This window comes from Colletotrichum higginsianum, chromosome 3 (assembly GCF_001672515.1).
Source record: "Colletotrichum higginsianum IMI 349063 chromosome 3, whole genome shotgun sequence".
In the NCBI taxonomy this organism is placed as follows: domain Eukaryota; kingdom Fungi; phylum Ascomycota; class Sordariomycetes; order Glomerellales; family Glomerellaceae; genus Colletotrichum; species Colletotrichum higginsianum.
In genome coordinates this window covers 3,110,042-3,130,666 of record NC_030956.1, presented here as the reverse complement: position 1 = coordinate 3,130,666, position 20,625 = coordinate 3,110,042, and the positions used below count along the sequence as shown (strand labels likewise).

General features: G+C 53.3%; 8 protein-coding genes across 8 annotated transcripts; 4 read left to right on the top strand and 4 right to left on the bottom strand.

Annotated features, from left to right (window-relative positions):
- Window positions 1-1,429: 1,429 nt before the first annotated feature.
- CH63R_04490 (Transcription elongation factor) lies at window positions 1,430-2,038 on the top strand (the record flags this gene model as incomplete). The annotated part of the gene is made up of 4 exons (XM_018299465.1): window positions 1,430-1,474; window positions 1,576-1,714; window positions 1,767-1,814; window positions 1,884-2,038. 4 exons carry the CDS (start codon window positions 1,430-1,432, stop codon window positions 2,036-2,038), a joined length of 387 nt encoding a protein of 128 aa, XP_018160711.1.
- Window positions 2,039-2,219: 181 nt separating this feature from the next.
- Window positions 2,220-3,232, bottom strand: CH63R_04489 (Uracil phosphoribosyltransferase; the record flags this gene model as incomplete). Its single annotated transcript, XM_018299464.1, has 4 exons — window positions 2,220-2,271; window positions 2,324-2,340; window positions 2,394-2,907; window positions 3,066-3,232. The coding sequence occupies 4 exons, from the start codon at window positions 3,230-3,232 to the stop codon at window positions 2,220-2,222; spliced, it is 750 nt and encodes a 249-aa protein (XP_018160710.1).
- Window positions 3,233-4,796: 1,564 nt separating this feature from the next.
- CH63R_04488 (Rheb small monomeric gtpase) lies at window positions 4,797-7,289 on the top strand (the record flags this gene model as incomplete). Its single annotated transcript, XM_018299463.1, has 2 exons — window positions 4,797-6,980; window positions 7,038-7,289. 2 exons carry the CDS (start codon window positions 4,797-4,799, stop codon window positions 7,287-7,289), a joined length of 2,436 nt encoding a protein of 811 aa, XP_018160709.1.
- Window positions 7,290-8,670: 1,381 nt separating this feature from the next.
- On the top strand, window positions 8,671-9,596 carry CH63R_04487 (GTP-binding protein rhb1; the record flags this gene model as incomplete). Its single annotated transcript, XM_018299462.1, has 4 exons — window positions 8,671-8,722; window positions 8,874-9,013; window positions 9,175-9,303; window positions 9,357-9,596. The coding sequence occupies 4 exons, from the start codon at window positions 8,671-8,673 to the stop codon at window positions 9,594-9,596; spliced, it is 561 nt and encodes a 186-aa protein (XP_018160708.1).
- Window positions 9,597-11,295: 1,699 nt separating this feature from the next.
- CH63R_04486 (Peptidase family C78) lies at window positions 11,296-11,566 on the top strand (the record flags this gene model as incomplete). The annotated part of the gene is made up of 2 exons (XM_018299461.1): window positions 11,296-11,478; window positions 11,531-11,566. 2 exons carry the CDS (start codon window positions 11,296-11,298, stop codon window positions 11,564-11,566), a joined length of 219 nt encoding a protein of 72 aa, XP_018160707.1.
- A 639-nt stretch (window positions 11,567-12,205) lies between these two features.
- Window positions 12,206-13,068, bottom strand: CH63R_04485 (Inosine triphosphate pyrophosphatase; the record flags this gene model as incomplete). The annotated part of the gene is made up of 6 exons (XM_018299460.1): window positions 12,206-12,305; window positions 12,355-12,388; window positions 12,439-12,475; window positions 12,537-12,681; window positions 12,735-12,808; window positions 12,895-13,068. 6 exons carry the CDS (start codon window positions 13,066-13,068, stop codon window positions 12,206-12,208), a joined length of 564 nt encoding a protein of 187 aa, XP_018160706.1.
- Window positions 13,069-13,390: 322 nt separating this feature from the next.
- Window positions 13,391-14,219, bottom strand: CH63R_04484 (Adenylate kinase isoenzyme 6-like protein; the record flags this gene model as incomplete). The annotated part of the gene is made up of 3 exons (XM_018299459.1): window positions 13,391-13,583; window positions 13,726-13,871; window positions 14,019-14,219. 3 exons carry the CDS (start codon window positions 14,217-14,219, stop codon window positions 13,391-13,393), a joined length of 540 nt encoding a protein of 179 aa, XP_018160705.1.
- Window positions 14,220-15,145: 926 nt separating this feature from the next.
- CH63R_04483 (Class v myosin) lies at window positions 15,146-20,298 on the bottom strand (the record flags this gene model as incomplete). Its single annotated transcript, XM_018299458.1, has 6 exons — window positions 15,146-15,575; window positions 15,650-15,723; window positions 15,783-19,635; window positions 19,702-19,891; window positions 19,963-20,092; window positions 20,164-20,298. 6 exons carry the CDS (start codon window positions 20,296-20,298, stop codon window positions 15,146-15,148), a joined length of 4,812 nt encoding a protein of 1,603 aa, XP_018160704.1.
- Window positions 20,299-20,625: the final 327 nt, after the last annotated feature.

Genomic DNA, 20,625 nt, shown 5'->3' with positions numbered 1-20,625 from the left:
GACCAGAGTTGGCATAGGCAATGGTAACTTCTCATGAAAAGGAGGTGGGAAGATACATGGGGCGCCTCACATGAGCACGGAGAGAGGGGAGAGCAGCTAGGCTGGGGCAGGACAGTGAAATGGGGACTGGGGGGTGCTTTGCAGGTACACGCACTCCGCTTGCCTACCTCCCTAGGTGGGTGGATTGGCCACCCATTTAGGTACCTACGTACCTAGGTTCCAACCCAACCCGCATTCGCGCCGTCAAAAACGACATCTTGAGATAGAAGCTCTCGCAGTTCTATTCATCCGTCCGTGCTTGACTTGAGGCAAACTGTATTGGCATCACCCGGCTTATCTCTCTCATTACGTAGGTAGGTAGGTAAGTGACAAGCATCAACTGTTAGGCATGGACAACTTCCAAGGGTCAGGGGCAGCCTGCTGTGATCCGACGGCGTTGCGGGACTGTCCGTCAGGAGGGACGATGATAAACTCGAACCCAAGATAAGGACCGAGACACCCGTGGAGACACTACCGAACATAGAGAGACCCCGCCAGCTTAGCTTCCCGCCTCGGCTGTGATGTACGATTATGCCAATCTCGACCACAGCAAGCCCTCGTCTTACAGCTTGTCACACTCGCACAGGAACCAGACTGTCTGCTTCCTCAGTCCAGTGCGCCGCGGCGTTAAGTCTTACGCCTCGCAAGTCGGATTATACTGAAGGCATTTGGTATCCGGTACCTGAAGATGCAAATGACAACGCCCAAGTACTAAGTATCCCTACCTTCAACTTCCATGGCCTATACCGGATTCCTGTCTCGACGGAGTGCTTTTACAAAACCCATAAGCCTCATGCCTGGATAGGGGAGGAAACTAAAACAGTCTTATTATATGGAAAATCTGGTAGGTTAAAGAGTATCGACTCAGAAAAGATCACCAAATAATAGTCAAGAGGAGAAATGCTGGCAGTTGTACCTTTGCACCCCACCAACTGAGACATCTTATCGATTGCGTGCTTATTCAACACAGAAACAGCAGCCGTGGCAGTGTAAGCCACTCACCCCGCTTGCCCCGTCCGATAAGGCTGGCTTATCTGTCGCGGGAGACGAGGCTTCCAGGTTTTGTCAACACAATCAAGTCCGCCGACCTACCTAAGAGTACAGTGCTCCTTTGCAAACCCCCGTCGCCTTACGTTGCGCAACCCATCCCATTCGTCGCATTTGCATACCTTACCTTACTTCACTGTCTAAACCACCATCAATATTTTACCCAGCGCTTGATTCTTCCCTTTTCGCCTACCTAGCTAGATCTGCCTCGAACCTACCTTGCCAACCCGCGCTGGCGCCAGCGCATAACGGCTTGGTTGTTGCCGACTCTCTGACTGCTTTGCAATAATATCTTCCACGCGCCGGCTACGCACATTACTGAATTGGAACGCCAGATACCACCATGGGCAAGCGCAAAAGTTCAAGCAAGCCTCAGGGTCCCAAGAAGGTACGGTTTCTTTTACCAGGCTTGCGCATCTTGACCATCGGAGGCGACACGGCAGATCACGCCACACAACAATAGGTCCAGCTACTAACAAAATGCTACAGAAAGACCCTCTTCCTTCCAAGTTCACATGCCTCTTCTGCAATCACGAAGACTCCGTTGCTGTAAAGCTGGATAAGAAAGCGGGTGTCGGTTCGCTGGACTGCAGAGTATGCGGCCAAATGTTCCAGTGCAGCATTAACTGTGAGCTCTCACGCTTTCTATTGCACTTGCCGCGTTATGCTAAATCATCTAGATCTCTCGGCTGCTGTAGACGTGTATGGCGAGTGGGTAGATGCAGCAGGTGAGTCCTTATTCTCCAGAGGACATCCGCACCGAGGCCATCATGTCGCATAGAGCTGACCTAGTGAAGACGCCGTTGCAAAAGAAGCAGGGCCCATCGGTGGAAGCCAGAACAAAATCTCCAACGCCCGTCGCGCACCACCTAGCCGACCAGTAAACGACGACGACGAAGACGACCGGAGATACGGAGGCGAGGGCATTGATGTGGACGATGACGAATACTAGATGACCAGATGACCAAACATCCCTTTTGGCAGACATCATGAATCGGTTATGAGGCGGGGTTGGAGGCCTGGGTCGTGGACGGGTAGTGGCAGCAGCGCGGGGAAATCGAACAAACTGAGCATCGAGAATATCCGAGTCCCAGGCGCATATAACGAACGATCCCTGGGCAGCCGGCGTCCACTTAGACGGTGTAAAACCTGTCACCGAAATCGCCGAGGCCGGGGATGATGTAGCTGTATCAGCCCATTAGCAAAGACACGACAGCATCGCAAGATGCAGACTCACTTCTTCTCGTCCAAGCCCTACCGAGGTGTCAGTTTAACTCGTATACTGCAGTCGAGGCTGTGGTGCTTACCTGGTCAACAAATGCCGTGACAACCCTGAGCTTGGGGAACTTGGCAGTGAAGTTCTGGATACCCTCGGGGCTGGCGATGAGATTCAAAAACAGAATACGGTCCTCGGGAACACCCCTGGCCTTGAGAACCTGCACGGCCATGATGGCTGAGCCACCGGTGGCAAACATCGGATCCAAGAGGAGCACCCAGCGCTGGGCAATATCCTCGGGCAGCTTGTCGTAGAAGAGCTTAGGCTGAGCCGTTTCCTCGTCACGCTGGATCAGGATTTTGCCAATCCTCACGGAGCGGCAGCAGTCCCGCAATCCTTGCTCCATGGCCTCGCCAGCGCGCATGATGGATACACCGCAGATTTTCCCCTGAAACATGAGGCCAGAGTAGGTCCGGCCTATAGGCGTAGTCACGTCATGCTCAACGGTAGGCAAGTGATTCAGACCCTCCTCGACGAGCAGGCGAATGATGCGGTTGGAGTAGAAGATGAAGTCACCACGCTCCGTATTTCTGTCTCGAATGATGCTACATCGAGACAAGTAAGTTGACTGTGAAACTCGGAGAGGAGGGCGAGCTCGAGTGTCCGCCAGACGTCGTCAGCTCGACTTGGAACTAGCTACCATAGTGTCGAGGACAATATAGTAACGCAAGCAACGGGAAACAGCATGGAATGGGCCACTTACGTGAGGAGGGCGATGAGCTGAGGCGTCTGGGGCAGGACAATAACGTTGTCCGAGTTGACCTCAGTTGAGACGGTTGCCGTGGGTTTCTGGCTCTCTGAGCGGTACAAAGGGCCGACGCATTGTGTAGGGCCGCTGTTGCTGGCGGGCTTGGAGTCTTGACTTGCCATTTTCAAGTAGTTTAGCTGTGACTTGGATTAGATACCGTTCGGCGGCAGTATTCAACAAACGCGTGTATAGTGGGAGTTGACAAGAGACGGGACAACGAAGAGATCCGTGTGAGGGGTTACAGGGGTGTGGCCGAGAGGAATTGTGCAGGGCGTCTTGGGCTACCTTAGGTATGACATGGAATGAGAGGGATGGAGATGTTGCGTGTGTGGCAATCGAAGAGCTAAGGTTCGGGGTCCTAAGTTGGAGGGGAAGAGCAAGTACCTCTGCACAGTTGAACGTTCGCAATGGCGCGATATAAAATGCACGGGAAGCCCAAAGGGTTCAGCGAGAGAGTGTCACGAGACTCAATGGAGCTCGCCGTCCACCGGTGCTAGGATCGGAGAGAGCCCAGGGTACCTCAAGCCAATGCAATGCAAGGTAAGATAGAGGCAGTCTGGAGGTAGGCAAAAATAGGTGAGGTAGCTCGAGGTACGAAGTATTAGGTAGGTAAGAGAACAACCGTAACCAGAAGAGACAAGGTAGGCAGGTCGGTTAGTCAGTGAGATTGTGGCCTGCAGCAGAAAGATGAGAAGAGAGAAGAGATAAGGATCGTGTGGGGTCTCTCTTGGATGTGGAGACCGAACCGGGACATTGTCATATCAGGTAGGTACCTGGTAGGTACTAAGTAATGCAATACAACAAAAATTCTGGTGATGACTTAGGCGCACACTGTGCTGTAGCCTGCGGGGCCATGCCACCTACACAGAAGATGCCTAGGTATGCATTTAAGGAGACTCGGAAAAGCGTGATTGTTCTGACCCTGCAAGCAGTTCTGCAATACGCCTCCTAAGTACCCAGATATCTATCTACCGTGAGGTGCAGAGTTCCCAGACTGTAGTTCAACTAGTCTCCGGCCCTTAAGGTAGGGAGGGACGTTTATTGCTCCCTATCTACCTACTTAGGTTTGGTAGGTAGGCAGTCTAGGTAGGGAGGTAAGGAAGTAGTCAGATTTATCTGCCAGCCGCAACCTTCAATCTCCCATCCTCAAAAAGAACAATCTCAGTTATCAATCAGGTCAGACTTTTAGACGAAGCACGTTCTTCTAGATGGCATAAGGCCCCCTGCAACATAGTGGAAGATCTTTCGGGGCTTACCAGCGACTGAGTCTGTTCATACTGGCTGCTTTTACTACCTAGGTATCCGTACTTTGGGTAGGTAGGTTGGTATTAAGGCACCTGAATCGCAAGTTCATTCCTCCCGGTACCTCATCTAGAAGTACCTGCCTCTCTCCTCCCAACTTGCCTTCAGTGCCAAGTACCACCCAACAACACCAACTGTACACCCCACCACGCCTTCCTCATCTTGTCTCTTTTCAGAGGAACACCTATCCCACGCCCATCAGAACAGTGGCCCTGGTCCCGCCACGACTCTCTCAAGCCCGCGATCACTCACGTCGCCCTTCAACCTCGCTCCAGGGCGCTCATTCCCCGGCTGTCACCGCGATCTTGTTATCGACAACAATCATCCGTTAGAAACTTGCGCGGAGTTGGCCATAATCGTGCCTGTATTCGATTGCGATACACCATGGCCACCAGAGACGGGCCGAGCGTGCCGCGCAAAAAGACTACAACCTACGGCAAAACATCGCGAAAGCGGCCCATCCACGCGTTTCTCGACTTGTCAAACGGTTCGCGACGCGTCCCCGATACCGCACAACCCACTATAGCCTCGGCAGCATCTACCGATCACCTCTACGATTTGTACGATCCGCCCGATGACGAGCCTGTCCAACCTCGACGCGATATGTCGCCCGCTGAAGTCGCCGCTTTCCAGCCTGGTTCGGGCTATTCGAAGAAGAGGAAGGTGTCCATACAGCCTACGAATAAGGCCGAGCGCGAACGCAAGGTCGATAGCAAACCTTCCTCCGTCGCACCGCTAGCGAGGGCGCCTTCAAACAGTCGCCGAGCCAAATCGCCCTTCGCCTTAGGCCATTCGAGTTCTATGCGTGCCACCAAGGAGGAGGCTGCCACGCGAGAGACCGAGAGAGCCAAGATCCAGAAACAGGTTGAAGCACGAATGACCTCTCCACGCCTTCGCGCCACAACCGAGGCTCCATATAAGACAGAGACGAATCTTCAAATACGCCAAGCTCTTCCACGAGCTTCAAACTCCCGACCGACGATTGTGCCAATGAAACCGAGCACATCTGTCACGGACACATCCATCTCAACGCCGAAGAAATCACACGAGCCGAGGCGTGTCCGTCTGATCGATCAGTTGGCGGCGCAAACAGAAGGGAGTTATGAATCTGACTCGGATGCATCTGACGACTCGGGATTGTCTTTTGCTGGATTGGTGGGGAAAGGAGCATCGCCCTCTACCCCAGTTAAGCCCATGGATACGACACCGAAGCCTTCAGTGCGGCCCAAGGTGTTATCAAGCACCAGGAAGCTGAGGTCGACCTACGGCCAACAGAGAACATTGAAGGCAGACGAGTCAGGAGGAGACAGCCTCGGCAGCCAAATGGGCATTGATGGTACTCAACGCGGCATGAGTCCGGCTCCAGCCATGTCAAAGCTGGCCTCATTTGCGTTCGAGGAGGAGGAAGATGCAGAGGAAGAAAGCTCCTCCAAAGGCGGCGGTATCATTGATATACATGCGTTGAGGCAGGCTGGCGCTAATCACCGTTTCGCTGACAGCATGGCCGACCTACTCGACAGAGTCGGCACGCCACAAGCACTCATGTCTCCATCATCGCGTTCAAGACGCAACGCCCTGCTGGAATTGGCGAGCAAACTGCGGGACAAAACATTTGTTCGTCAATTCCGCGACCAGGGCGCCAAGGATGCCTTGTTCCAGGCCATTGGGCAAGAAGAGGACTTGGTGAGCGGTTTCGTTCTCCTGTCTGTTCTTCTTGTCCTTTTCACATCGTACTCCGTCCCCCATCTCGTCCCGCAGCTACAGTCAGAAGGCATCGCGCAACTAGCTTCAAGGCTGTTCGAACTCGACGAGGATATTGTAGACATCGCCGGCCAACGCAAATCCAACTTATCTAGGAATGCGCAATCATCTCTCGGGACTCTAAAATCGACAATACAGCAGCTGGATCTATGGAAAGGGTCGCCGCCTGCCGTTCTGTCGCCACGAACAGTTGCTCTGAAAGCTGTTTCGGTGCTGTGCAAGGACGGCGACAGCCGAGCAACCCGGGACATTCTTGCCGATCTGACAGATCAGTTGTTTGCCTTTGCCGAGAATGGCTGGGAGCAAAGCCGAGTGGAGGGTATCGAAGGGACAAATGGTGGGCTTGCCCTTTCTCTCCTAGAAGGCTACTCGATTGCGGCAATGGAGTCGGATGCTGGCCCTCGATGGACCAAGCTTTACCTCCCCATCGTCGCAGATATCTTGACGGCGGCTATGGCCCGGCCCCTGCAGCAATTTGGGGACTTCGAGTCCACGATGTTGAAGCTGGCGCTGAACACCACAAACAACAACCCCGCGGCCGCAGGGGCGTTCAGTCGGGGTGAGCTATTCCGTGAGCTAGCTGGGGCATGTGTGGTGGGATTTGAACTTCTACAACAGTCTGTTCGCCAAGGGGCATTTTCCAAAGACGTCTATGAGACTCTCATGCTGCTGCTGGGCGTTATGATCAATACCAGTGAGCATTGCCCATCGACTCGACGTTCGGTGGATGCTTGGCAAGGATGGGATGGGTCACCCCTGGACAAGTTGATGGACGTTTATCTGGAGAATCGCGAATCGGCGGGCACGGTAAGCTTGAGGGAGAGATGAGAATACGTGAAGGGAGGGACTAATTGGTTTGCGCAGGCCGACTCGGTCGAGAAAACATCGATTGCCGTGGCCCACGGCTATTTGGCCATCTTGCTAGGCTATCTATCGCTTGGTGGTCAAGTGCGACGACGGCTTGAGGAAAAGAGTCAGGGAAGGGGTACAAAATACTTGCTTGACTCGATCCAGGTGTTCATGGCATTGCATCAGAAACTCGACACGGACGAATTGACGACGAGCCTGCAAAATCTCGTCAACGAGCTCAGGCAGAGGCACCGGCTGTCGGGATGACAACTATGACGATGACTACAATGATGACGACACGACAACGACGACGACAACGACAATGGCAATGATGAAGGAAGGGGGAGGATAGTAGGACCACGAGGCTCTCTGGTGAGATATGCAGCAAGATGCTTCAGTGACAAAGGAGCTACACAGCGGATGATGACATCTCGAATATGCAGGTATCCGACGTCGCGCATTAAGGTCACGACTTCGGTACGACCAGTCAGCTTTTAGTCTCAGGAAGCATGACCGGTATGGATGGGCCTGCCGCTGGTTGGAGACGGCACACTAGCTTGCGAATAGTACTCAATTGGTAACTCTGAGAAGCCCATTTCGAGTAAGCTGAGCAGGTAAAGGCGACTATATTAGCGGTTCTATGTTTAGACGAAAGCCAGTATATTGAGGCAGATATACCAACAGTGTAGCAAGACCGGAAGGGCTGGCAACCGTCATTGGGTAGGTACTCAATGCACGAATTCTGGTCTGGCAAGACTGGTATTAGGTGTTTTGACAATAGAGATTGGGGCCATGGTATCCAAGGCCACCGAGAGGAATGCGTGTTCTAGACTATCTTTGGACAAATCGAAAGTCAGTACGAATAGAGCTGATGGAAGACAAAAGATGTAGTTGTGGCAGTGGAACACAAACATGCCTTGAGCAAGGCTCAACATGGACACTGCAGCCAGACTGGGACCTTTACATCAGTCAGTGCCTGGGCACCTACTCAGTACAGTGTTCGTTCTATTTCTGGCTAAGGGGGTACCGAGCTACTTGCTCATGTCATGTGCCTCCACACAAAGTGGAGAGGTGCAAGTGAGGCTGGACTGTAACTTGAGTGTATGCATGCAATGTGCTTGCATCCTGTAGGTGTCAAGTCAGGCCAGGCCAGTCAGGCTGTGAAGTTGCTCTTACTGACGCCTTTTGTTGTTTGGATCGCCCTCATCCCTCACCATTTTTTCTGCACAGCTCACAACCAAGGTTAGAACACATTGTTTTATTACAAATTTGTTGTACTATTACTTGTTTGTTTAGTCTTGCTGCATATGTTATTATATCTCTCTTTCAGTAATGCAACCTGGGGCTTTAGCCTGTAACCCTTAGTGCTGTTCCCCTCCCTGTCCCCTAAAAGTACAGCGCCCTTCACTAGGTTAGGTAGTACGGGGGCATGGCAGCGGCAGCTGCTAGCTACTGCATTAGCAGCAGCAGCAGCACTACCACCACCACCACTACCACGACCTTTAAGCCCTTCTTCACAAGCCTTTAGGACACAGGCACCTGCATTTGCATTCCTTCTCTTCCTACAGAGAGAAAGCGATAGCGCAGCAGGGCTTCAGTCTTTCCTACACCACCATTCTCTACCCTCAACACCCTTTCAGTCAAATAAATGCCGGCACCAAAGAACAGGAAGGTGGCCATTGTTGGCAGTCGGTCTGTCGGTCTGTAATCTCCTCCATTGTCTGCGCCCCATTTCTCTTTCTCCTCCTCAATCTTCTTATCCTGTCAAAGTTGATAGTTGGCTGAGCTGGGCCGAGCTGGGCTTGGGGTCAATGACGTACATCTTGCTAATCTCTCTTCGTTTGCGCACAGGCAAGTCGTCGCTTGCAGTCCAGTTTGTAGATGGCCACTTTGTCGACAGCTACTACCCGACCATCGAGAATACCTTTAGCAAGACCATCCGGTATAAGGGCCAGGAATTTGCGACTGAGATTGTCGATACGGCTGGCCAAGTACGTCACCTCTCCCTGCCCCTCCATCCCTCTCCGCCGACGGCGGTAGCGGCGACGACGCCACAACACAGCAGGCAATACAAGAGCAGCACCAGAAGCGCTGCATTGGGTTCGGCATGGGGTCTTTGGGTAGCCGTGGCTGACGACAAGACAACACGCAGGATGAATACAGCATTCTGAACTCGAAGCACTTCATCGGCATCCATGGCTACATGCTGGTCTACTCGGTGTCGTCTTTGCCATCCTTTGAGATGGTGCAAGTAATTCGAGAGAAGATTCTGAACCACCTAGTAAGCTGATTCAAATCCGCGGCAAACATAAACTGGCTAACCGTGTCTCGCAGGGTACCGAGTCGGTCCCTATCGTCATCGTCGGAAACAAGAGCGACCTCCGTCCCGAACAGCGACAGGTCACCGCCGAGGAGGGCAAGAGAGTAGCAGAGAAGATTCAGTGCGGCTGGACGGAGGCAAGCGCGCGGTACAACGAGAACGTAGGAAAGGCCTTTGAGCTGTTGATCGCCGAGATCGAGAAGGCCCAAAACCCGGGCGAGGCGGTCGAGGGCGGCAAGTGCATTCTCATGTAGAAGGCGTCTGCCTGTCCGTCTAGCCATAGAAATTGCTTGTATCAATATCTTCGTTTCAGCGTCCCAACAGTCTCCGTGGTCCTCAAGCATGCGTATACCCCTTATCAATCACTACCTACCTAGGTACCTACGTTATAGTCGTACGTCGGATAAGATACGGTGCCGCCTAAACTCGCAGACTACAGGTACATACATAGTGGATAACATATCCGTACTGTGGCAGGCATGAGAAAATAGCACAAGCGCGCATCTGCGCAGCCGGACCAGACCCCTATTGCCCTAGCTCGGCTCACTCAGCACGCCAGCGGGAGCGGCGAGTCGGTAACTGCGACCACCGCATGGACCATCGCGATGATCAGGGGTCCCAGTCCGACGCACCTCATCGTCAACTTCCCCGGCCCGTGTCGGATTCGGCAACTTCTTTCCAGCTGCATTGTGGGAAGTAACAGAGAATTGTGCTGGATACCCCATCCCGTCTTTGCTTTGTGTGCACCGCCTTTATTCGTCCAATAGTTTCCATCCCGTCCCCAGGCGTAATGCAACAGAGTCACTCCGGGACAAACAGGGAGCCCTGAACAATTCTCTTTCTGGCCTGCTTAAACGGAAACAGCCCATTTCAATGTCTGGTCAGTAGCAGCCCGTATTGACACGTTTGCATTGATCTGCACCGTTACATTGGCCCATTCCATTCATCTTTTTCTCTTCTTGTTGTTGCTTCTCATCAGGTATATACACACCCGGATCCCCCTCCTTCCCCAGCTTCCGCCCACTTGCCTGCCTTTCGCCGTCGCCATCACCATCGTCCGAGGTTGGCCTGCCATGGAAAATAGCATGGTATGCCCCTTTTGCGGGAAGGCTGGCAGCGGAGAGTACGAGATGTTGCTGGTAGGTTCATTCTGGTGCTGTTGTAAAAATACTGATCAATATGCTGACCGCTTCTCAGCACATGGAGACGTTTCACCCCGAGGAAGGCAGCCCACATTTCCCTTCACCCAGTCTTCGGACTCCGAATGATGGTTACGGCGAGTGTCCTATTGATAGCTGTGGGGAGATTGTCTCTCTCGCCGAGATGGATTATCATGTCGACCTTCACCTGGAGGAAGAACGTCAAGTCGCAGACTCTTCAGACACCCAAGCCACCATTGAATCTCAGAGCTCGCTTACTACTTCTGCTACCGCTACGGCATCTGGCAGCCGTGCTGCCAGTGACCCTGCCTTGAACCGACAGATGGACTCTATCGAGCAGTGGAACAAGCTTATAGCGATGCCTCCTGCCAAACCAATAGGCAAAGAAGGAGAAAGGCGCCTCGGTGTACATTCATCCATCACGAAACAAGAATCTACATGAAATAACTGACTCCTCGTAGAAAGCAGAGCTGGGAAAATATGCTCACGAGCAGAAGATGCCAGATTGGCTCGTTTCCCTCCTTTACAAAGGCGGCGAAGTTAAAAGTGATGGTGAGTTTGCTTAGAATCGGACCCGAACCACACTGACACGTTCAAGGGGTCATATATGTTCTAGAGCAACTTCTTCGACAGAGCAAGTCAACCGAATATGCCTACCTTTGCAACCCAGCTGTTCAGCATGTATCGAAGCTCAAGAAAGAAGGTAGTAGAGTGCCCCCCACCCCCAAAACCGTCACATTCACTTTGTGCTCACCATGATCTAGGGGGCTTCTGCGGCTATCGCAACATTCAGATGATGGTCTCGTATATCATTGGCGACAATGCGTATGGCAAGGATGCATTTAAGGATCGCTTGCCGACCATATTTGAGATCCAAGAATTCATCGAGAGGGCCTGGGATCTTGGCATCAACTCGCAGGGCCGGCTGGAGACTGGCGGCATCAAGGGTACTCGCAAGTATATTGGCACGCCAGAGGTGAGGTGCCCACGCAGAGATCCAAGGTTGCGCTAACTTTTGAGGTCTACAGGCCCAGGCACTCTTTGTCAGCCTCGGGATACCGTAAGTTGACTGCAAACGCCTGTCTACTTCGGACGACTGGTTGACATTGAGCCAGCTGCATCGCTCAGGGGTTTAAGGACCCTGAGCCAGGAAAGTCCGAGGCCAAGCTGATGATGGCTGTCGAGCAGTATTTTAGGCAGGGAACGCATAGCCAGCCATCCAAGGTGACATGCACATCACTGCCACCCATTTACTTCCAACATGCTGGCAAGTAGATTTGGTCGTAGTCTTCCCTATGTCCCTGCTCTGCTAAGACTCGAACGGTTGCAGGTCATTCATTGACGATTGTTGGCTTTGAGAGACAGAAGCATGGTCCTGTCAACTTATTGGTCTTTGATCCCATGTTTCGCGATCCACCAGCACTTTCTCGCCTTATCGGCCAGACATTCAAACACAAGTCGGCTGACGAGTCATTGAAACCGTATCGTCGGGGCGCCAAGTACCTTCGCCGTTATCGAGAATTTGAACTTCTCAGGTATGCCATGGGTACGGTGAGCTGATTTAGGTCAGGCTGACCCAAGGAACAAATCACAGACTCGATGGTCCTAAAGCGATACCGCACAGAACAGCAACCGATACTGGAGATAACTGAACCACTGTTGATCGGGACCCCGCTGGTCGGTCACCTTGATATCGACAGCGTCTAGTCCACTCGCTGCTGAGCGAACCAGTCTTGCAACTTTGCAAGGGCCAGACCGCGATGGGATATCTTGTTCTTGGCGGCCTTGTCCATCTCGGCGTAGCTGTTTCGGCTGTCAGCAGGGAGAGTCAGTTCGTCGACGTCGAACTTACGTCTGTCCATCATATTCGAAAATGGCATCCCATCCTTGACAGAGTTAGCATCAGAACCATGCGAAGGAGTACCAAAACACCTACCAAAGTCGGCCGGGCCTCGAGGCGAGACAATCTTGCCCTGTTTCCAACGTTGGCATATCATCCATGGCGCAGCATTGCAAGCATGCGATATGACTCACTCTGGTTCGCCCCTGGAAAAGGACAGGCTCATGGCCGGGGCCGGGCGAATAGGCAAAGGTGCAGACGGCATCGGCAGACTTGTCCTCGTAAGCAACGAGGAGATTGTTTAGACCCTGGTGGCCAATAGATTGCATGAACCACTTGCTGAGAGACTGTGTGTCAGTTACTCAATATTATCAGGTTGGAAAAGCGCCTACATGTAAGGGCCAGGGAGGTCGTTGAGAGCCTTGAAGCAGAGGCAAGTGTCCTCAACGAGGACGGGGCCTTGGATCTGGACCCCCGTGAGGATAACAAATCAACATTCACACCCCATGAGCGCACAAGATATTCAATCTCGTGATAAATGAAGTAACTCACCGTCTCTGCCGCTTTGCGACATTTGGCCAGTGTGACCTCCTCTACTGTGCCCTGTACTTCCTCCAGGTCAACTGCCCGGCTCTGCACAGTGATGGCAGGCTCCAGAATTGCCTTGACTTCGCGCAGCTTGTTGGAGTTGCCAGTGATGAAGTTCACCGTGGGCGGTGTAGACATGGTGGGCAGGCGAGAGCGAAGCGAACTGACTGAGAATGTGATGATGTTTGAATTGCAAGTTCAGGGTGATGTGCAGCCCAGCAGCAGATGACTGCATGCAGCTTTGTTGCATAGACTATGGGTTCGCTTCAATAGATACATATATGCAACGTAGATAATGCGCCACACAGTAGTCTCAAAGTTTCGCTTCGACGTAGGTAAGCAAGAGCCTGAACCAAGTTCCTCTCCTGGGTTGATTTGATTGACGGGTTGGCAGAGGTTGACATAGCTTGCTGGGTTCTAGCTCTGTGTCGTACTTCAATCATCCGTTTTGGTCCCTTCCCTATGACGAGTGATCCTTCTTCCACTGCTCAAGCCACGCCTCGATTCTCGATAGATTGCCTTCCATCTCATCTGATGTGTTGCTCGTCAACTCAACAACAATTTCTTCGTCGAAAGCCTCACGCGCCTCCTGGAGTAGAACCTCCATGATTTCCGAGTCTAGGTTTTCCTGAAGTTTGGCCTCGGGATACTTTCTACGTACGTAGGGCGAGATTAGTCATGAGGCTCCTTCTTCTTTGGTTTCAATCCTCATGGACGGATGGTTTTAAAGGCCTCCCGGGCAGCCAGGGGGAAAAAAGGAAGAAACGGATAGGGGGCGGCGTTCTGGGACCTTACCTGGCCGAAAGACGGTCGTAGAGCGTCGTCGAGTCCACGCGCAGGACTACGACAAGGTCGATCCAGCTCTTGGGAAACAGGTCACATGCATGCCAGTCGATGATGTAGCCTCCATTTTGCACATCTCCCTCGATGGTGTCGAGCAACTAAATACAATATTAATATGCTTAATAAACACCAGAACAGACATTCTGCCTGGGCGCCCTTCGCAGGCGTCGAGTGGAAGACGTTGCGCAACAGAAGAAAAAGGAGGAAAACAACCCCCCTAAAATCAGATGAGAGAAAATACCGACCTTATCTTCGTCGACTATCCAGCTCTGAAACTCCTCGTCCCAGCCCTCGTGGCACTCACGGTCCTTGACGACTTGGTTGACCGAAAGGTGTTTCAGGCCCGTCCGCCTCGCGAGCTCTTCGCAATGTGTCGTCTTACCCACGCCCGGCGTGCCGGTGATGATAACGTTCGGAGTTGTTCTCGACATTTTCTGGTGAATCATTACCGGCCCAGCTGTAATCTTGAAGACGCGAGAACAATCCAGGGATATGGCTTATTTCAAAGGTGTAGTCGAACTTAAGGAAGGCTTCGTTTATTGCATGTAAGTCGATGAGGGGCACTTTCCCCCCACCACTGTAAGTGTGCTTATCTTATCCGGCACATCGAAATTTTCATCGTCACGTGCGACGGGCGTCTTCCTCCTCTTCCCCGAGGCAGTACTCCAGTACCTAGGCACCTATTTACAGTCCCACAACTACATGCCGAGTTGCCAGCAGTGGTAACACTCCTGGAATTCTACCGTGCAAAGCTTCGGTGTCTCCTCTTGCCTGCTTCAGAAACGTAAAAGTCTTCAGGCGTGGAGGAGCTATGCGACGTCTGAGATGCACATTGCAAATGAACACGCCTGAAGTGATGTTTCCACGAGCTCGTCTCGTCTCGGGCGGTCGCGGTAGCAACGTGGTCAGAACCACGTGCTTCGGCGACGAGAAAACACCGATCAATAAATGGACAGCCCACATCCACAGCCCCTTGAGATGCCAGGCTCTGGTCATGAAGTGCACGGGAATGGTGTTGGCGCGGTGGCTGATATACCGTTCATGTCTTCTTGGTTCATTCACACCATCGGCGGTATCTCCTGATAACACTTGACGCCTACACGACTATTGCTTCTTTCTACATTATCCATGTAAGAACCTGCTGTAAGAAATCCCCAACTCTAACTCGTAACAATGGAGGTACAGACACTTCGCCGCCCGTACATAGGTCGCCATCCACTCGACAGCGTCATTATGTCAGTGGTCAACCCGGACCACAGGGTAGTAGTGAGCAAACAGCGAAACTCTCTGCAAGACAGGCTCTACTGCCTGGCCCAGCTCCTAATCAAAACACACGATGCCCTCTTCATCCGCACTCTTAGACCACATAAACTTATGCGGCCACATCTTCCTCGTCGACCTCGGCAAGGTCACCGTTGGGCTCGAAACCGTCCTCGGGATCGTACTCGAGCTTCTCTTGCTGAGCAATGGCCTGGGCAGACACGATCTCAGCGAGACGCTTCAAGCGCGGTGTTTGAAGCCCTGAGGTGGCAATGTTAGCAAGACCAATCTTAACACGGACCGACCAGGGCATAGATATGAACATACATGAAGGAGTATAAGTCTCCAAGGCGGTGATGACTCTGGGCTCGGCGATCTCATAAGGACCACTATCGTCCATGTCGACGGCCTGCAGCAACAGGACATCGCTCTTCTCTGTGACCCGGGAGGCAACGGCCTTCATGATCTCGCCGTTAATGGGCTGTTCGTAGTCTGCAACAAGGTACTGGTTCAAGAGCTTCTGGATCTGGTTGGGTGAAAGCCTGCGAGGGAAGAGATGTCAGCAACCGCACATCGCACACATCCACACATCCCCGATCTTGACTGGATGACTTACATCCAGCAAATGTCTTGAATGATCTCAATGTCATTCAGAGTCGCCTTCTTGAGCTGAAGGAGCTTGGTTGCTTGCTGTTGAACAGATCAGCTTCTGAGTCAACACATTAATGGGCTCAACCTTTTTATCATACCATCAAGTGCTCGAGTTGAAGGGTGCCCTCGGGCATGTCGTGGCTCTTGCACCACTCCTCAATGCGTGTAATGTTGTAGTTGATCTGGAGACCACGCTTCCAAGAGAGGAAGTTGCGTCTCATCAGAAGGTCGTTAAACGCTGTAACGCCGACGAGACGGAGCAGCTCGGTAATGGTCTGCGTAATGATGGAATCCTCTAGGTAGTATGCTTTCATGGCACGGAAGACACTGTTCAGCAGGCTGAGCAGGTTGTCCATGCTGTAGGCCGGGGTCGAGTTGGACTGCAGAAGTTTACCCAGGAAGCGGCTGCTCTCGTTAGTGACGAAGCCGGGAAGCGACTGGGACTCGATGATGGCTGGGATGATCATCTTGTGAAGCTTCTTCTTCAGGACCTTCATCCAAGTGTGGTAAATGTTGAACTCCAGGCTCTCGAGGTCGTGCTTGACGATTTCCAGCAGACGGTCATACTCATAGTTGTCCGTCTTCTGGGCCTCGTACCAGTCCTCGGCCAGGAACACGAAAGAGAGCATCTCGTGGACGTTGGAGAGCCAGAAGGCACCCGGGTTGATGGCCTCGTCCCCATCGTGCTGCATGACCTCCTGCTGGATCGACTGCATGACATTGGCGAGGAAGCGTTCCGACTCCTTGACGAAGCCGTTGTTCCACATCTCGGACGTCACCAGGTTGATCAGGTACGAAGGGAAGAGAACCTCCTTGTCAGAAGGCGGCGGGTTGGTGTTGGGCGACGGGATCTTGAGATTGCGAATGAGACCCATCGTGACCTCCTCGTTGAGGCCGTCCTCGTCGGCCAGGAGAGTCTCGAGCTCGAGCTCAATATTGTCCACACCGGGCATGAAGCCCGTGCCCTGCAGGTTCTGTCTGTGGGCAGTGCTGGTAATAGCCATCGAGACGGGCCTAGGGTTGTAGGCAGCGCTGAAGCGGTCGACTTCGCGGGGCTCGGCACCGGCGCTTCGGCGCTTCGGCTTCTTGGAAGACACGAGGTTGATGAGACCGGGTGCGGCCGACGTTTGGGGCTGGCTGGCACCGTTGGTGAGCTCGCCGTTGGTCGGCGCAAGGCGTCTCGCCAACTCCAACTGATCCTGCAGCTCTGCGAGCTGCTGGCGCAGCGAAAGCTTCTCGCTTTCGATCTGGGCGCTCTGCTGGCGGACCGTCTCGAGCTCGGAACTCGTGGAGCGCAGTGACTCCCTCAGTTCCCGCTCCTCCTCCTGCATCCTCTTAATGTTGGAGGTCGACTCCTCGAAGCTCTGTTGCAACTTCTTCATCTCGTCTTCCATTGCCTGCAGTCGTGCCACGGCGATGCTGCCCTGGTTAGCCTCGGTCTGAAGCTCCTTCGTCCGGGCCTCAAGGGCGTTGTGGCGATTCTTCCAGGCCTTGATCTGACCCTCGTAGTTCTCGACCTGAGATGTCAAGTTCTTGTTCTGCGCCTTCATCGTACCAAGAGACTGTGTCAGCTCGACAACCTTGTTCTCCAGCTTGTACGAGATCTGCTTCAGGTCACGGGCCTCCTCGCGCGTCTTTTTGTAGTCACGACGAGCAAGCTTGCCACGCCACAAGCTCTGGATGAGGGTAACCTTCTTCCTGTACTGCCTCCACGCCAGAACCTGTCGCCGCGATCGCCAGACGCGCTGGATGAGAATAGCGGCGTTGCCTACGCGGGTCTCCATAATTTCTTTTCGTCGAAGGTAACCTTTGGCCGCCGCTTGCGCCAGGACGACATTGTTCCTGACGCGTAAGTACTCCTTTCTTTGCCTGTAGCCACGCCAAACCCGCTGTATTGTTGTTGCGGCTTTGACCGTGCGGAGCTCTTGGATCTGCTTTCGGGCGTTGTAGGCTCGGACTGCCGACTGAAAAGTCACAATAGCGTTGCGAGCCTCGAGGTACCGGCGACGGTAGAACTTAGCCCGTAGATTCTTCTGGATGAGAATGGCGCAGTCGTTGAGCCGATTGGTGCGCAGGTTTTCAAGGAAGGCGAGCATGCCAGCACGGAAGAAGATCTTGGTGAGGCCAAGCTGATACTTGTCGGAGCCCTTGCCGGAGCTGCTTCCGAGCGCCTTCGTAAGGATCGCATTGGCCATGTCCCGAATCTCCGACGTCCACAGATCCGAATTGATGAGCATGTAATAGCGGAGGGCAAACTCCTCGTAGGTCCATCGAGTAGGGTAACCAGCGCAGCTTATGCGCACAGTCTCGAGCACACCGCAGGCTCGCAACTGACTCAGGACCATGGGGCCCTCAAACTTCCATGCCTCCTTGGCCTCATTGGGTTTGATGCATCGGATGTAGTGGACATCCGTGTTGTTGATAGTGTTCATCAGCTCGATCAACGACGAACGGAATATGCCTCCCAGCGTCGGTTTTCTGTTGACAGCCACGCCGATCTTCCTACCGGCGGCGGGCTTCACAGAGCTAGATGTGGCAGAGGCCACATCCTTCTCCCGCACGGCGGAAGCGGCGTCCAAAACGTCGCGAAGGAACTTGTTCGTAGAGGCGCGGAGAACGGCCATGTGCTCGTCGGGCACGGTGTCGCGATTCTTCTCGATGAAACCCTCCGATTCGTAGGTGACGTCCACAGCGTAGTGACACACGGTAAAAGCGGACTTGCCAAACCTCGGCTTCTTGTAGAACTTGTGCTTATCGCTGCCATAGTTGTGATGCAGCTTCGTGACAAACTGCTCGTCCGAGCCCATGGGGAGACGGGACTCTTCGTCCAGCAGAGACAAAATGCCGAGCTTGCCCTCGATCAGGTCGATGGCCGGCTGATTATCCGAGAACTCGATGAATGTCCAGTCAATCTCCTCCCTCAGATATTCTTCCTGTTCTAGCTTGAAGACGTGCTGATTGAATTCCTGCTGGAGCTTCTCGTTGGCATAGTTGATGCAGAACTGCTCGAATGAGTTCTTGGCAAAGTGTTCAAAGCCATAGATATCGAGCACGCCGATGAAGGAGGTAACGCGGTTCAAAACATCCTCGGTCGCTAAGCTGCGGTTAATGATCTCCACGAGCCAGTCGAACAGACTAGAGTAGATGAACTTGGCCACGGAATCGCGGACGACGATGGCCTGGGCCTGCGTCAAGTTGGACGTAATCTTTTCTCCTCGCGTGACCAGCTGCTTCTTTACTATCCACTTGGCAAACTCGGGTCCGTTGACGCCCAGAATCGACGAGGCCAGCTCAAGGGATGGCTCTGTCGGCGCGAGAACACTATCATTGCGCGACGCCCCGATTTTGATGTTTCCGAGGTGCAGCAGACCAGATAGAAGCTTGAAAATTTCTGCCTGATAATCGTCGTTGACGCCGATCGTCCGGAGAGAACCCTTGGTCGCCTCAAACTCAGCCTTGTCATCGACGCCATCTATCGTGGGGCAGTTGCCCTGATTGAGGTACTCGAACTCCTCGATGGGGAGAAGATGCAGGTCCTGGCGCTCCTTGTCCGAAGCACCGGCGACGAGCTGGTAGAAGATGTGATAGTTGCGCTCCTTGAGAGGCTGGAAAACAAGCCTGGATCGCTCAAGGAGGTACGTTCGGATCTTGGCGCCGATGATATTGGTCTTGTCGTCGAACATGATCTCGATGTACTTGCCGAAACGTGACGAGTTGTCGTTGCGCGTCGTTTTGGCGTTTCCAAAGGCTTCCATGATGGGATTCGTGGCCAGGATCTGCTCTTCCGTCTCGCTCATAGCTTCGGCGCCCTTCTTGGACCGCGTCCCCGGGTTGTCAGGAGATTCTCTTGTCGCGAAGTAGCGCATGATGTATTTGGCGCTGACCGTCTTTCCTGCACCAGACTCTCCCGACACGACAACGGTCTGGTTCTTTCCGCTGCGCACCATGTCACTATGCCGTGTTAGCAGGTGTCCGAGGCGCACCCTCAAGAAGGGTCAGCGAGGGTAAGCTGCTCACATAAAGGCCTCTTCTGCGATAGCGAACAAATGCGGTGCTTGTGTTGCTCTCTGTTTGCCAGCGTAGACCTGAACCATGCCAGGGACGTAGAGGGAATCCACTCTGGCAAAGGGGTTCGCGGCGATCAGGACGATACCGCTGTATGTATAGATTTCCTTCTGTGCATATCGAAGACGGATGGCTTGCAGGACTGCAAGCCATAGCAGGGTCAGTATTTGGAGTTGAAGACGATTTTTGGATCGTGGAGGATCAAGACCATACCAGCAGGCTCGTTCAGATGGGACAAGTTCGTCAGGTCGTCGCTAGCCTCTAGCATGGTCGGATTCATCAGTGGAGGCAGGGAGGGATCGCCTTTCTGGAGGGCCTCGGCGGTAACCTCGATAGTTTTTTCCTGTCGGAGTATCAGCAAAGACACGCGTGGAAACCGGCCAGGGCCCAAGCCGACGAACAAACGTATCGTACCTCGCCATTGTCAAGCTTGAAGACTAGCTTAACCTTGGAGTCATCTGCGGTCTTATTGATGACTTCGGACGCAACCCAGCCCTCCGTGGCATCGGGCTGCCACGCCCGCGTTCCGACGTCGTAATTCTCGGACATTGCGGAGGAGTGTAGAGAACAGTAGATCGAGTCCAAGTCGGATCGGTTGTTGGTTTTGGGAGAACTAGTACGTCCTAGATGAGAGGCGGAAGGGATTCGGCAGGTCTAGGAGTGGGAGCTCGGAGCAACTGATGAGATTCATGGGCGAGCGGGACAGCAGGAGCAGCAAGAGAGATTGGAGGCGGTGGCCGTCGGTGGTCGAAGCTACTTGAATTGTCTCTCGACGTCGCTGACTTGTCGAAGAGTAGAGGAGACGGAGGATATGCGGGCGGTGGAGGGTCGGAAGAGAAGCTGGAGCAGATGAGGATGGCTGTGTCAGGCTTTCGA